Genomic DNA, 16,897 nt, shown 5'->3' with positions numbered 1-16,897 from the left:
GCATTGGAGGGCATTTCTCTCTCTTCTGGATCCTGAAGGAGGGATGTTGAGTCCATCATCATGGACCACCATGCCTGCAGGTGGCCTGCCCTGAGCTCTGAGGAGCTGGGGACCTGTCAGATGGGGGTGCTTTTCACCAGAACCCCTTCATCCAGCCTTAGGAAGTGCCCTCCCGGCCCCCAGGGAACTCCCAAATTCAGATGGAACAGGGTCCAAGCACCTGACTCAGGACAGTCCCACAAAATATTCCTGTCGTTTCATGTCTTTATTTTCACTGTTCTGGGGACTTCCCCTGCTTTTTATCTTTGAGCAGCTCTGAGCAGTCTGACCCGTGCTGTGACTGTCATCACCCAAAGCCTCACCAGCGAGCAGTTTTCTAGGGAGAGAAGCCTCCACATGCTCCTCTGGCTAAAAGCCCAGAAGCCAGTCCTGATCTGGTCAGAGAACAGGGGGTTGTCGGAGAGAACGCTGTGTCTACGAGAACACAGAGACCCTGATCCACATTGGTGTCTGGGGCCCTGAGCCTAGCTTGTGCTGGGAAGCTGCTGGCCCTGACCCCATGATCACTGCTGTGCCTTTGGCATGTGGTGGCCGCAGACAAGGGACTTCGCCTGTACAGGACTCAAAGAGACAGCTGCTTCTCATTGGGCGGTGAGTTGGTGAAACAACGTTCCTCACAACAGAGCTGGGAAGGGGTGGGACTAGAGACAGAGAATAAGAACATTGAAGGACTTTGGCCCTGAACTGGCCTTGGACCCTCAGGGAGCGGACAGACCTGGAGACATTGATCTCTAAGAGGGGACAATGCGCTTCCCCCTGCTTGTACCTTGCTGTCCCGGCATGAGACAGGGAGGGGATGCTGATCCAGAGCCAGAGAGCAGCAAGTTCTAAGCAGATGCATCTGCTCACCTTTTGCGATGCTCGCCTCCTGGCCCATCCCAGAGTATCCCTCCAGCCCTTGTGACCGAGGCTCAAAGCAGTTGATGGGTTGGGAAGGCCTCAGGGTCCTTCCCTGGCCTCACAGGCTTTGAGAATGCAACCCCCATGCACTGCTGACGAGTCTACTTTCCACGAGTTGTTGCTCTCCTAGGCTTCATAGGTAGTCCTAAGCCTCATCCTTCCCTTCAGGAATAAAAAGGGGACCTCCAGTGGGAAGACACCGAGAGAGTGTAAGAGAGTAAAACAGCCCAGCCACTCTTCAGGCTGGGCTAACAACACAGAGACAGCCAACTGGGCATTAACAGGAAACATGCTGCAGCTGAAAAGTGGCATAACATCCCCCTTTTTTGAGTGACTCCCACTTTTCTACTCTCGGAGACTTTGTTCTTTAAAACCCTGGACTATCAGAAATTTGGCTGTTTGAGCCACCGTGGAAAACAGTATGGAGGTTTCTCAAAAAACTAAAAATAGGACTGCCACACGACCCAACAATTCCACTCCTGAGTACATATCCAAAAAAAACAAAAACACTAATTTGAAAAGATATATGCACCCCACTGTTCATAGCAGCATTATTTACAACAGCCAAGATATGGAAGCAACATAAATGTCCATCAAAAGATGAATGGAGGACTTCCCTGGTGGTGCAGTGGTTAAGAATCCACCTGCCAATGCAGGGGACACGGGTTTGAGCCCTGGTCTGGGAAGATCCCACCTGCTGAGGAGCAACTAAGCCCGTGAGCCACGACTACTGAGCCCATGTGCCACAACTACTGAAGCTCGTGCACCCTAGATCCCACATGCCCCAACTACTGAGCCTGCGTGCTGCAACTACCGAAGTCCGTGGGCCTAGAGCCCATGCTCCGCAGCAAGAGAAGCCACCGCCATGAGAAGCCCACACACCGCAACGAAGAGTAGCCCCTGCTCACCACAACTAGAGAGAAAGCCTGCGCACAGCAATGAAGACCCAACACGGCCAAAAAAAACCCAAAAGATGAATGGATAAAGAAGATGTGGTATATATACACAGCAGAATACTACTCAACCATAAAAAAAGAATGAAATTTTGCCATTTGCAGCTACATCAATGAACTTGGAGGGTATTATGCTAAGTGAAATAAGTCAGACAGAGAAAGACAAATACTCTATATTACTTACATGCAGAACCTAAAAAATATAACAAACTAGTGAATATAACAAAAAAGAAGCAGACTCACAGATATAGAGAACAAACTAGTGGTTACCAGGGGGGAGAGGGAAGCGGGGAGGGGCAATAAATGGGTAGGGGAGTAAGAGGTACAAACTACTGGGTATAAAATAAGCTACAAGGATATATTGTAGCACGGGGAATATAGCCAATATTTTATAATAACTATAAATGGAGTATAACTTTTGAAAATTGTGAAACACTATAGAGTACACCTGTAACTTATATACTATTGTACAGCAGCTATATTTCAATTTTTTTTTTTAAAGTTAAATGACAAACAGACAAAAAAAAGAAATTTGGCTGTTTGAATTATATCAGCAAGAATGAAACATCTACTTTTACCTGAAGGATATAAGTCACTTTGACACAGAGGAGCAGCCTTGACTTCCAGCCCAAACACAGAGTTTCAGAGAGTGTTCTGGGCACAACATTCTAGATCTATCTCAGCTTTATACTTTCAAAGGACACAGACCTGGGATGCCTTTCACAGACTGAGGTTGATCCCTTTCCCCACAGTCTTTTTGCTGTGGGTCCAGCAAAACACTGCTTCACTTAAATTTTGCCTAAGCATTACCCTTGCCCCAAATCAATAACTTGTCTCTCTTCCTTTGTTTGGTGAGATGGCCTACAGCTCCTGGTGGACAGTCTCCCTTATTGCAATGAGTCAATTAACCTGATGCTGTCTGGCTACGGAGTTGTTCCTGGTGGTCTTAGGCTGATGGGGACACTGTGACAATCAGGCATGGGTTCTTCATAGTTGGACCATGATAGCAGATCCAAGTACCCATCATGATATTCTAGACGAGTGGCTAATATATGCACTGCTGCCCTGATTGCTGTTTCCAGCCTCCTCCTTCACCAGTGCTGCTGTGTCACGTGTGCTTAGTTGTCACTTCAGACTGAACCCAAATATTAGGTCAACCTGGAGTGGGACACATCCATTGATACCGATGACCCTGGCAGTGAGGCCAGAATTGCGTTTTTTGCCGTGTTAATTGTTAGAGTTTGAGGGGAGGGGTAATAGCATCCCTCTTTCCCCCCTGAATTATGAACAAATTGAGAATTAAGACAAAGTCCAATTTTTTGCTTACTGATAAGGAGGGTATTACTGATAAAGCTGATTTTGGAGAGTATGGATTCCTTTTGGGTTTTTTTGGTTTTTGGGGGGGTGTCTGGGGAAGTTTTTTGTTTCTTATATTTGGCTGCATCAGGGTTTAGTTGCGGCATATGGGATCTTTCATTGTGGCGCATGGGCTCTTCCTCACGGCCTGCAGGCTTCTCTAGTTGCAGCGTGCGGACTCCTCTCTAGTTGTGGTGTGCAGTCTCAGTAGTTGCAGTGCGGGGGTTCAGTAGTTGCAGCGCGTGGGCTTAGTTGCCCCATGGCATGTGGGATCTTAGTTCCCCGAACAGGGATCGAACCCACGTCCCCTGCATTGGAAGGCAGATTCTTAACCACCGGACCACCAAGGAAGTCCCATGGATTCCTCTTTGCAAACAAATGAAGCACTGAGGAAGAATCACAGTCATGCCCAGCCACAGGCAGCTCTGGACTCTCCCAGACTTCCTCATAAAAATGTAAATAATGAAGGAGCAGAGTAGAAGGGATGCTTTCTTCAATTCAGTTGGTTCCCAATAGAAAATAGGTAAATAGGTGGGCCATACGATCCCAGTTTCTAATAAATAAGGTGACCCCATATTTATCCTATAATATGGCACTTTTGAGAGTGGAAGAAGATGGTATCAGCAATTACACCAGGACAATAGGTGTTCACCAGGATGTGTGGTCTTCCCTCCACTTGGGTAACAGGAGTGCAGGGGAGGAAGAAGGCCAGGTGCATCACGGAGGGAAACATCATGAGTGAGGAAGAACTGTTTTCCCTCTTTGGTGGTTTATGTCAAAGGGGAAAGTGTTACCGAATTGGTAGAGTAGACCCTGGCCGAGATCCCTCGTCTCAACCAAGGAGTTTCTTTTTCCACTTGGATTTGCACAGCCAATAACAAAACCTGTGCTGAGACTGGAACAGCACAAGCTTTATTCAACTGCCAAAGAATGGAGAAGTGGGAACTTAGTTCACAAATCAACTTCTCAATCCAATTTGGGTGGAGACACCGGTGTACATATCAGAAGGTTGAGGTAAAAGGGAGGGAATTGGAAAGAGAAGGAGGAATAGTCATGAACTGGGGTGTGGTTTGGACCTGGAACTGCTGCAACACTCCTTTTCAGACCTTGTTAGGCTTTTTCGGTTGTTGTCATGTCAACTGTCAACTCTGTGTGTGTGTGTGTGTGTGTGTGTGTGTGTGTCACTTAGCTAATGCATTACAATGAGTGTATAATGAGGCTCACAGTCTAATGGAAGTCAAATCTTCCCCCATCTTGGGCTTAGTTGGTTTTAACCAGTTCTTGTTTTTCTCTTTGCAGCTTCCTCCTGAAACCTAGATAAGAGCAATTGGTTTGCATTCAAGGGAGGGGCAGGGGTATGATTCTGGGGCAACACCCTTGGTAACAAATGGAAATTAAAGAGGGCTATGGGCGCTGCCTTCACAAAGCTGAAGCCCTTGTGGGGACTTAGAAGCTTCCTTCTCTGTGACATCTAGGATTAGGAACAGGAAGGTAGGCTTTATTCTGAATGAGGCTAGCCTTGCTAGGGAGGGTGGGCTGCCTGGGGAGGAAGTCAGCTCCTCACTTATTCATTCACTTAGCAATTTATTAATAATTAATTTACTTATTCAACATATATATATATTTTTTTAATTTTTTGGCTGTGTTGGGTCTTCGTTTCTGTGCGAGGGCTTTCTCTAGTTGCGGCGAGCGGGGGCCACTCTTCATCGCGGTGCGCAGGCCTCTCACTATCGCGGCCTCTCCTGTTGCAGAGCACAGGCTCCAGACTCGCAGGCTCAGTAGTTGTGGCTCACGGGCCCAGTTGCTCCGCGGCATGTGGGATCTTCCCAGACCAGGGCTCGAACCCATGTCCCCTGCATTGGCAGGCAGATTCTCAACCACTGCGCCACCAGGGCAGCCCCAACATATATTTATTAAACACAGATACTGTGCTAGGGGCTGGGGATATAATGGTGAACTTGACAAACACTACTTCCCTGCAGTCAAGGACTTTATATTGCAAAGAAGGAAGGAAAGAAAGACAGTGGCAAATAAAGTCATTACTAATTGTGTGAAGGAAAAAATGAAAAACTGGAGATAGAAATTTCAGGAGGTAGAAGAAACAGCTTACTTCAGACATGGTGGTTAGGGAAGGCCTCTTGGGGATGTGACATATAAGGAGCTCCTTGAAGGAGCCAGAAAGGCAAAGAATGAGAATAAGCCAATACACGTAAAAGGGACGTACATGAGCATAGCATATGCAAAGGTCCTGGGGCTATAAAGGACTTGGCATGTTCAAAGAACTGACAGATTAGCATGACTGAATATGGCAATGGAGAGAGTGACCTGGAAGAAGGGTTGGGCCATCAGGGGCCAGACCATCCAGGCAAACCTGTATACTATGGTTTAAAAATTTGCATTTCATTCTAATTGCAAATGGAAGCATCAAAGAAGTCTAAACATTGAAGTGACATAGTTGAATTTCCATTTATGGAGATAATCCTGGCTGGCTCATAGAGAACTGACTTAATATATAGATGGAGTAGTAGACGGAGGTCACCAGTCAGGAGGCAGATTTACAGGACTGGTGAGTAATGGTGGTTGCCAGATATGCAGTGGTGGGTGGCAGAGAATTTGGAGAGGGATAGGTGGATTTGAGGTGTGTTTTTTTTTTTTTCCATTTATATGAAATGTCCTGACTAGGCAAATACAGAGAGAAAGAAAGCAGATTAGTGGTTGACAGGAACTGGGGGGAGGGGTGATGAGGAATGACTGCTTCATGGGTTAGTGTTTGTCTTGGGAGCTCAGCAAAATGTTCTGGAATTAGGGTGACGGTTGCATAACATTGTGAATGTATTAAAAGACGCTGGATGGTATATTTTTAAGTGGTGGATTTATGTTATGTGAATTTTACCTCAATTTAAAATGAAATCACCTGGAGAGCTTGTTAAAACATGGTGCCTGGGCTCCACCCCTGAGTTTTTCTGAGGCAGCAGGTCCGGGTGGAGTCTGAACATTTGCATTTCTGGTAGGTTGCTGGGTGATGCTGAAGCTGGGACCACACTCTGAGGGGCTCTGATCTAGGCAGGTGTTGAGTGATGGAAGAATTCCTCCTTCGTATATAAATCAGCACATCAGGGCTGTATTGATCCCCGTCCATGTTTCAACAGTTTACTGCAGGTAATCCAGGGCTGAACTGACGTCCGCAGTGAAGAAAATGAGTTTTTTAAATAACTGAACTTTGTATCAGATCTAGTCTCTTCCATCCCCTAACTGAGAACTCTTAAACAAGCGCCTTCACCTCGTTTGCAAAATGGGAATAATATCTCACTAGGTTGTTTTAAAATGTAAATTAAAAAATAAGGAAGTATAGAGAAGAAGAAGATATTACTATGAGAAAGTACCCACCATATCATCTAGCTTAAAGCAGGTTCTCAATAGTTATTCCAAATGGATTTGAGATGTATTTTGAAGATAGACTTCTTGGTGGATAGACTTGATGGGTTGGCAAAAAAAAAAAAGACTTGATGGGTTGGATGGTTGGATGTAGGTCTGTAGGGAAAAGAGGAATCAAGGATGACTCCTAGGTTTCTGTCTTGAGTAACTGAGATGGAAAAGACTGGGAGTGGGAATAGGCATATTGGGCAAGGATCAAGGGTGCTACTTAGGACATACTCAATTTGCAAGTTCTGAGACAATCCAAATTGGTAGTTGCAAATGCAAATCTGGAGTTCCAAGAAGAGCTCTGGGCCGGATCAAATTGTCAATATCCATTTGGAATTTAAATTCATAACAAGTAAGATCATCCAGTCAAACAGTATAGAGGAAACAAGGACTCAAGGGATGAGCCCTGAGGAACTTTAACCTTCAGAAGTCACATAAGGAGGAACCAGTAACGGAGAGCGAGGTTGGGGAAAAACTAGGAGTGACTTGCTGCAGAACCCTTAGCACTGAGGGTAAAGATGAGGGGAGAGCAGCAGACCATGTCCAATGCCAATTAAGGTGAGGACAGTGGAGTGTCCACTGGATTTGGCAACAGCGACATCACTGGTGATGCTCAAAAGAAAGGTTTTGGTGGAGAAGTCAAAAGTCAGAGGTCTTGACTTCAGAATGTTCTGAACAGCAAATGGCTTACTAGTAATCAGGGACTTACCAGTTAAAGTAACAACGAGAGGTTATTCTTTGTACACTGATGAACAAAACTTTTTTTTTTTAACTTGAAAGTAAGTTTTGGGCAGGGAGGAATTAACACATAATTGGGAGTATACATTGGAAAATCTACATCAAAGGGCAGATTGTCAGCAGCAGTTGAAAATAAAGAATGTCCAGGGAATTACCTGGCTGTCCAATGGTTAGGACTCCGCACTTCCATTGCAGGAGGCACGGGTTTAATCCCTGATCGGGGAACTAAGATCCTGCATGCCACAAGGAGAGGCAAAAAATTAAAAAAAGAAAGAAAAAAGAAAATAAAGAATGTCTTTAATCTATGATCAAGCAACTCACCACTCTATTCTAAAGAATGTCTTGTGTGTGTGCACAGGAAGCATATACTAGAATGTTCACTGACACATTGTTTGTAAAACAACAACAAAAAATGGAAACAAACTAACCGTCCATCAATGAAGGGATGACTATTCAACCAATGGTAAAAATCATTCTATTGGAAACTGCAGCAGTTGAAAAGAATGAGATAGATCCATCCATATAAGCATAACTAGCTATTTGAACATATTGTTGAGTGAAAAAAGTTGGAGGAATATAGGTATTGTATCATACCAATTAGGGAAACACACACACACGCAGAACAACACCAAGTGTTTCCAATAGGTACATATGAGTATGTAAATGCATAGGAAATGGACCAACAGTGGTTATCATTGGGATGAGGAGGCGGGAATTGGGGTTTGGGGAAAGGATTTGGATTTATCAGTTATGTTTTTACTTTTTTTAATTTACAGGAGAATGCAACCATGTATTAATAACAGCTGAAATTAATATTTTTTAAAGTGGAAAGAGTGACTGGGTTGTGAGGAAAGTAGTTTATAAGCAGAGGCTGTGAGTTTCTCAAAGGGAAGAGAAGTAACTCCTCTGGTCAACAAGACTCTGACCACCATAGAGCAGTGGGTAAGAGGACCAACTCCACCCTGAGGCTGCCTAGAGCAGCTGGGAGCTTAACCCTCTGCCTTATTCTCTTGGGTCTGCTAGCAGATGACAGATCATCACAGTCGCCTGAGACTATGAGATCAGAGTTGATGAACACAGTTTAGGCCCCAAAAGTTGAGGTGGGGAGTAGAAGGCACCTCTCATTTCTCTATCTCAGCTGCATCAAAAATAAAGGCACTGCTTTGATTTTTATTTTGTCATCAGTATATTCTCTATGTGTTTGAATGTAGATGGGGACCATGGGTAAGGGACTGTACCCCCCAAACCTTCAAAATTTAATGTCAGTTCCAGGAGGTTAGATATATGTTTTTCTGCTTTGTTTACTACTGTATCCCCAGCATTTAGAACAGTATAAGTGCTCAAAAAACATTTGCTAAATGATTGAAATTATTCGTCCTGACACTCCTCTTGAGAATAAACCCAAGTTCTGGTATTTGGGGTTGAAACCACATGGTGAGTTTAGGGAAACCATTGCTGCTGGCTTTGACCTTGGTCAGTAAGTTACAGCTTTTATTATGGTCATGCTGCTATTATAGGCACAGATGAAGCTGATATTAATCAGAGCTTTAATCTGCAAAGATCTTCTAAATTGCACAGAAGTAGAGAACATCACTGTGTAGGTTTTGATCTTTTAATGGTTGGTATTAGATATTGGGAGGTGGCACTCTATCAGCTGCACAATCTTTGTTAGTGTGTATCTCTTTTTTTTTTTTTTTTTTAAAGTACTTTATTTATTTATTTATTTTATTTATGGCTGTGTTGGGTCTTCGTTTCTGTGCGAGGGCTTTCTCCAGTTGCGGCAAGCGGGGGCCACTCTTCATCACGGTGCGCAGGCCTCTCACTATCGTGGCCTCTCTTGTTGCGGAGTACAGGCTCCAGACGCGCAGGCTCAGTAATTGTGGCTCACGGGCCTAGTTGCTCCGCGGCATGTGGGATCTTCCCAGACCAGGGCTCAAACCCATGTCCCCTGCATTAGCAGGCAGATTCTCAACCACTGCGCCACCAGGGAAGCCCTAGTGTGTATCTCTTTTCTAGTTGCATCTTTGGCCAAGTAGAGAACCAATGAAGAGTGATGTTACGACTTTTCACGTGACCTGTCCACTTATTCCTGGAGTCATTACCCAATCATATGGCTTAGAGTTGACTCTGGAGTATTTTCTTCATAATCAAGGCTCTTCTGCTTATAAATGACTCAAATGCTAATTGATCAGTTAATTGACAGTTTATTTTCTGCATATTTCTCTTCTCTTCTTCTTTCTCATTGATAACTAGTGTTTTCTTGCCTCAAGGTCACATTAGATTATAAACAAAATTAAAGTTCTCAACCTAAGTGAGAGACAAAAATTCTCAGTTGCAAGCTCACAGAGCCTATGAAATTTTCTCTTCCAAGGAATAAAAGAAACTGGAGATGAAGAAAGGGAAAAGCAAATATAGACACTGACCCAAATTGGAAAGGATGAGTGGGAGGGAGGAGGAATCTGAAATAGACTTGTATTGGGGAGTTCAGGTTGCTGAATGGAAGAGATTCAGGAGAAAGGCTATCCTTGAGCATCACAGGTATAAACCCCTCTCTGCCAGTCTGTGGATAACTCACCAGTCAACAGCCCTGGATCTGAGTAAGGCCACCTTAACTTGAGCTTAAGAAAGCAACAACAGCATCAACATCTTGAATATTAGAGTATTTCAAAGGCTGGAGGAAAAAGTCATAGAAACCCCAGTGTTTCAGAGACCAGAACAAGGGAAATAACACTGCTACAGCTCTCTTTTTCCATCTGTCGTGAGGGCATGTGAGCTCAAGATCCTTCTATTCTGCCATTTTGTCCCTCGTCTCTTTCTTTATCTGTCTATCTTGGAATGATGAGAAGTGATCCCAGGGAACAAGAATGGGGGCTGGGGAAATTGAAGCAGGAAAATGAAGGAAGCCAATGCAAGGAGGTGTTCCTGAGCTCAGCACTCCTGTGGGCCACTGTGACTCAATCCTGCTGGGACCCTCTGAGGAACCATGTGGAATGCATCTCAGAATTGTCCACTTCAGTGATGGAAGAGAACAACATTTCCCTACCCGCTCCCATCCCCTATTGGTGAAGGATTCCCAGCCATTGCAAATCCCGATACACCTGCTCGTCATGTGGATAGAAGGGCAAGGTTTCCTGAAGGAAGAGAGCCTGACATGCTCACATTCATGTTCAGAACATTGCAGTTACTTGCAATTTACACGTCACTGGTTAAGTGAATACATAAATTATACCACAGGCTTTAACTAAAGTAATCCTCACAAAATGGACAACTGGCTTAAAAGCATCTCAATAAAGAAACTGTTGATTGAAAGTTCTACTAGAGTCTAGAAAACATGAATAATAGCAAGAATATATCATAGCTGATGCCTGAAAAAAATGTAAACCACTATTAGTGATTCTTTGAAATACAGACTGATTTACATTTACTATGGTTAACAATTAATCTTAACCAAAGTATATACTGTGTGTCAGATTATTAACTAATGATATTATGAGTTTATCATGATTATCAAGACATGTAAAATTTTTACTTCACATTCATCTTACCCTTTAGATTCCTCTTTTGGAGTGCATAATATTTATAATAAACATGCATAGAATTAATAATTAATATTCTTTTATTGATAGGGTTGTATGAACTAAACTCTTTGGAATTCACATCTCTAGGCTATGAGTTGGCAGAAGGAATAGGAAGAGAGGCTACAAGAAGCATTTGGGATGTTGACTTAAGTGGACTTAACTAGGTGGATGGTGGGACAAGATCAAGAAAGAAAAAAAAGTGACTCGTAGGTTCACCCTGGAATGATGCTCAAGTAGGGGGGGACATGGTATAACTTGAGGATATCTAGAGGGTGTCCAGAGGATGAGATGGTTTTGGAGTGATGAGAATGAGGTAGGCTACGGGTGGGCATCAGTGCATGGTGGTCTCTTAAGATGACCCACTGTGTTTTCAAACAGAAGAATCTCTGACTGCTTGATCCAGCCACCTAGAGCCCAGGCTGGATTTCGTTTTCATCCTCTAAGTAGAAGTCAGTGCTTTCTTTCAGTTTTGCCCCCCTCCTTGGTGAGAGTGACGGGCTGTCCCCCCATGGAGGAGGTAGCTATGAACCAGCCTGGGCAGGAGACTGACTGAAAGGCAAAAGTGGAGCCCTCCTTGCTGTGGAAAAAGAGAAAGGGCTCCTGCCCTTTGACGTCCCCATATAGGTTCATGATATTTTCCTCCTGGGGTAGGAAAGAGGCTTGTTAGAAAGGATTGCTGGGAGGAGGAAGCTAAACTAACTCAGCCCTGGGAGAGTCTCATTTCCCCAAAGGGAGGGACAGAGGCCAGGGACACAGGCAGATGAAAGGAGAACACCAGCTTTGAAAATAGGCAACCCACTGGTTCCCAGTAGCTTGGCCTCACCCCAGGATCCCATCACACAAGGTGTTTCTGATTCCTTAAGGCAGCATGTCTTCCTGAGAATGGGGGCAGGGAATTGTAAGTCTCTCTCATGGATGCACCCATCTGATGGTTCAGGCCAGTCTCACGAGATTCCCAACCTCCAAGTGGGTTTATACATTACAGCTTCCATCATAAGCAGAGGATTCACTTCAAAACTACAAATCTTACTTTCAGTACGGGGACCATAAGTATGTCATCCGTAAAATCTGATTAACAATCTCCCGTCTTGTCTCCACTGCCTTTGCTTAAGAGGAAGCATCCCAGCACCGAAGAGAATTTCTGGGAGGCAGTTAAAGAAGACTGAGAATGGAGAAACCACCATTCTTTGGCCTTTCTGAAACATTTTCATGGGTGTATTCTCTGGCTGGCAGAGGATAGTCTGACATTAAAAAGAGTGTTACACCCATTCCAAAGGTCGCTTGTATTGATTTGGGAATCAGCCAGGTCAGCTGTCCTTCTTTACACTGAATATCCAGGATTGCAAACCTGTTACTTTTATTCAGTAACATATTAAATGAGATTGAAAGTTCATCTCATTGCACTTCTCTCATTAGCTGTAAAGCCACTCACCTTAAGCTGCAAAGTAGGCTGGCCCTGGATTTCTGTGCCGCAGAGACAGAGATTTTGTTCCTTGATTCCCAGGTAATATGGAGTACCTTTTCCTGTACTGTAGAAGTCCGTGTCTGTACATGCTATTAAGGAAAGAGCGACTGGAAACAGGGAAAATGGAAACAGGTGTCAGGCCCCAAGCAGTGGAAAGGCCAGTCCTTCTGATGTGACACTCACTTACTCCCCCAGCCAGGGTATGCTAAGCAGCCAGTAGCCCTGCCACAGAAGGGTCCTCCAACTAGCCATGTGTCAGAGACCCTTCATTGTTGTCTGAAACCCATTTCCTTTTTCTCCCTTAATATCACAACTCCAGCTGTCACCAGGGTACATTACTTCCCCAAAATAAAAATAAATTTCCCACCACACTTACAGCTAACTTTGACCATATGCTTAAGTTGTAGCCCATGAGATAGGAGTGGAAGTGTTGTATGAGATTTCTAAGAATGTCCTTTAAAAGTAGTTGACTCGGCTGGGAGGAGCTTTTTTTCTTATACCCTGTTTCTTCATACTTAGATGATGGTGGAGGTGACCTTGAAGTTGGTAAAGCAGAACACTAGAATCCTTGGATTCTGGTGGCATGATGAAGCCACCATACTGGCCTTAACCTGCCTTCTCAGACTTCTTTTCCATGAGAAAGAAAGAAACTTCTACCTTATTTAAGTCCCAGTTTGGTGGATGTTCTGTCACTATCAGTTGAATTTAATTCCCAACTAATTTAGTAGGTGATTCCCAAGAGCCTGTGTGTTCTGCATCTATCCTTCTGGGCAAGGGGGAGGGAATTTATCCATTCAACATTCTTTATTGAGTGCTCATTCAAGACAAGACCCTGGAGATCTAGGTGAGAACAGGAGAGACATCGTCATTATTGCCACGGAAAATGAGACTAAACCATGTAAGCAGAGAAATGACCAGAACCACAGTAAAAGGCAACACCTGCTTTGGGGAATGTGGCCAAGGCCTGGGACAGTAGAAGACAGACCAAAATGAGAAATAGGAACCACGAAAAACCTCTCTGCTGAGGTGAAGTTCAAACCAAGACCTTAAAGCTAAGAGGAAGCTAGTATATGAAGAAATGGGAATCCGGTGGTGGAGGGGGTTGGATGACAGTGTTGACAGGGAAAAGAAATGTAAAGATGCTTACGTGGAAAAGAGCTTGATAAGTTCAAGTCTCCGAAAGAAGACTGCTGTGCCTGAGATCTCTCCACTGCTCCCTTTCCCCCACCTCCCACCCCTAAAACACAAATAGATGGGAAGGATATTCTTCAATTAACATAGTAAGAAAGTCACTCTTGATGCTTTGTGATGGCTGGATAGGAGGCTACACAAGTGAAGTGGGAGGGAGGGCAGTGAGGAAGTGATACAGTGATCAAGGTGAAAGATGATATTATCTCATAAATAGGCATATTTTGCACATAGACTCATCAGTGTCTGCTGATGGATTAAATGGAAATTGAGGAAAAGGAGGGATAAAGATGTCTCCTGTATTTCTGGCTCCAGACTGGGTCCATGAACAGTTTGTGGAGTCAGATCCACAGTTCCACTTGGGATAGATGTAGTTAGAGATGTCTGAGAGGACATCAAAAGGACATGTGTAGGATTTTCAGAGGCGACTTCTGGGTTGGAAGCATGAATGCCAGAATGTAGAGGTAAAACATCAATCCAAGAGACCAGCTCTCAGTCCCTTTAGAGGGGTGGTAAGATGATTGTAGGCTGAGGTCTGAAAATCCCCAACACTTGGAGGTTTTATAGAGAAAGTGGAGTCAGAAAGGAGAATGCAAAAGAGGAGCCAGTGAACCACAGAGAATGTTCTTACCGAAGGAGAAGATGGAGAGTGTTCAAGAAAGAAAGAGTTATCAATTATGCTGACTGCTGCTGAGGAACCAGATATGAGGACAGAGAAGTGGGTCTGGTGGCCTTGGAAAGAGAAGCTGGAGAGGAGTGGGCAAAGAACAGTTCAGAAGTTCTATTGTTTGATGTAAGCGTGAACAAGAGGGGAAATGGAGACAAGTTGTATAACCAACTCTTCCATGACTATGATTTTATGTAGAGCAGTATATAGATTGCCACATAGGAAAATAGAATGGTTGTAGAAATGAAATGTGCAAATCCAGAGGAGGTTTTTAGTATTAAGCTTGGAAATGTTATATTAGAGCATGTCTATCAGCAATAGAAAGAATCCAGTAGACAGACAAAGACGGGATATGCCAGGAAGAGAGGAATTAAATCAAACGTTGAAGGAACAAACAAGAGAGGAAAGAAGCTGATTTGGATTAACTTTTTTTCATCTTTATTGAGGTATAATTGACATGTGATGGAGTGATGGGAGGAAGGAATATTCCCCCATTATTAGAAGAAAGGACCGCAAATTAGAAAAGTGTAGGTATGATAATGGAAAGATTAAGGAGTTTAAATCTGAGGACAGAGTTTGCGACGGTTAGAAGAGAGAAACTCCAAGGAGAACGCCAGCTACTAATTGAATGAATAATCCCTTCTTAACTAAGGACATTTTCTTTTGGTAAGGAAAGCTGCCACTCCATCACACCCTCATTTCTGGGTACGGGTTTCCTTTATGTGAGGGAACCATCTTGCCCTTTCTTGCCATTCTTGGGGACACTGAGCTGGTCCCCAGTTCCCAGAAGCTGGTTCCCAGGCTCACACAAGCTCAGCCCCATCCCCAGTGGAGCTGATGTCCCTTTAAGAGGCAACGCAGTGGCTTTGATTGTCACTCACCAGGTTCCACATTGCTGCCAAAAGGAACTGCTATTAACCAATTTCCTTTTAGGACCCACACCATCTGCTGAGAATCACGAATAAGATGGTAACTCGGAAGTGATTGTACTGCCAGATGACAGAAAAGCACAAAATACACATGAGGTTATTATAAACTTCAGGACTCCTATTGCATCCTTTTGAATTCCTAGGGGGAGATTTACTGCTCTGACAAAGAGTAACTATAGGAGAAAGGGAAGGAAAATAAGGCAGGGGCTGGTTTGTGAATGAAAGCATCTGAAAGGAGCTCCAGGCATTCATAGTCCGAGAGATTTTCAATAGTCACCCTTTTTTCTAGGGTTATCAGTGACTTGTCTTTTTTCCTGACTGATAGTTTCTTGGTAGTAACAAAACCAAATATATTTAAATCAGTCATCAATATGTTATTTGTTTCTTCTTTACCCTCTTTACCAAAATCAATAAGCAGTTCTAAATGCACATCATAAGAAAAGAGCTAAATAAGATTTTCAAATGCGGGTTTTGTGATCTGAGTATTTTAGCAAGAGCAAACACATTTACAACTTGAGCAAATGATAGTGTCCCTTGTCCCCTCTTTCTTTGGAGAGGGTAGATGGAAGTATTTCCAAGCTGGTTTGTGATTCACCACTTACCCTGGGGATTAATCGCCATGTTGGCTTCAGGGCTTTCTGTGAAGAGGACAAAGTAGATCAGATGGTGGACAGGTTGTGGTCCGCAGTTGGTCTTGTCGGGGAGGAGGGAACAAAAACATGTTATCCGTTTCTCTCCCCTCTCCCAGAATTCTGTGCAAAAAAATTTTTGAGAAAGCTGCCCTGAGATCCTATCTTATCAATAGATGCACATTTGAGATAAAGGATGGGAAATCATGTTCCAGGGCCATAAAACCCCAGATGGAAGCTCCCATCACTGTCATGGCTGCAGTGGCCCTAGGATGCCCTCCATCCGTCACATCTGGGATTGTTAGGAGGTTCCGGTGCATCAGCTCAACCACCTTCTAGTGTAGCGAGTCTCTGGATTCAGAGGAAGGAAGAAAGAATGTGTGCCTATCTCCCTTTAGCCCTCCATACAGCTGGTAAGCCACCAATTCTCCTGACTTCAAGCTTGAACATCCTAAATAATGGGCAGCTACCCTGTCTCTCTTACCCCCATCATCCTCCATCTCTCATCCAAAGAGACATCTCTAAGGGTCCTGTGCAAGGACATCCATGGGCCCCATGAGGTATTTTGACTGTTAGGGGACATCCACCTCTGGGCTTATGGTTAGGATCCCAGGACAGTTTCCCAAGAAGACCACAAACTTCCCACAATGAGAACCAGTTATTCACATCCCTCTCTGCCTCAGGATCTGCAGTGCCTGATTCTATAGTCATCCCCAGAAAGGAAGTAAGCAAACCACCACCTACACCGTTGGAAGCAGTCCCAGCTCCTCTGACACCCTGTGTCTTGGACCAAGGCCCAGAGAGGCTCCTCAAGGTTGGACACAGAGCAGTGAAAGAAGGTTCCCCACACATGGTTCTGAGGAGCAGGAGTTACCTTTGTCCAAAGAGATGCTCTTGTCCTCGAGTCCAATGTTCAAGCTCCCCTGCATCCAAGGGCCCAGTAAAGCTGTCCAGGACTCCCAGGCCTTCAAATGAGCAAGGAAGGAGGGTTATTTCCTGGCTCTGGGTGTG

At 44.2% G+C, this 16,897-nt stretch overlaps 1 protein-coding gene across 1 annotated transcript; it reads right to left on the bottom strand.

The window, feature by feature from the left end:
• Positions 1 to 11,458: 11,458 nt before the first annotated feature.
• IL36B (interleukin 36 beta) lies at positions 11,459 to 15,878 on the bottom strand. Its single transcript, XM_007197427.1, has 4 exons — positions 15,860 to 15,878; positions 15,210 to 15,317; positions 12,441 to 12,580; positions 11,459 to 11,650 (listed from the first exon to the last, which is right to left on the bottom strand). The coding sequence occupies exons 1-4, from the start codon at positions 15,876 to 15,878 to the stop codon at positions 11,459 to 11,461; spliced, it is 459 nt and encodes a 152-aa protein (XP_007197489.1).
• Positions 15,879 to 16,897: the final 1,019 nt, after the last annotated feature.

Source organism: Balaenoptera acutorostrata, chromosome 12 (assembly GCF_949987535.1).
Source record: "Balaenoptera acutorostrata chromosome 12, mBalAcu1.1, whole genome shotgun sequence".
Classification (NCBI taxonomy): Eukaryota; Metazoa; Chordata; class Mammalia; order Artiodactyla; family Balaenopteridae; genus Balaenoptera; species Balaenoptera acutorostrata.
The sequence above is the reverse complement of the archived record's forward strand: the minus strand, read 5'-3'. Positions and strand labels throughout refer to the sequence as shown.

Excerpts from the sequence above, each read along its gene's own strand:
- IL36B (XM_007197427.1), bottom strand. Across the intron at positions 12,581-15,209 it reads TGGCAGCAATGTGGAACCTG|TCGCTCTTTCCTTAATAGCA; the intron begins GTGAGTGACAAT and ends CCCTGTTTCCAG. Across the intron at positions 11,651-12,440 it reads AGCCTACTTTGCAGCTTAAG|GAGGAAAATATCATGAACCT; the intron begins GTGAGTGGCTTT and ends TTCCTACCCCAG.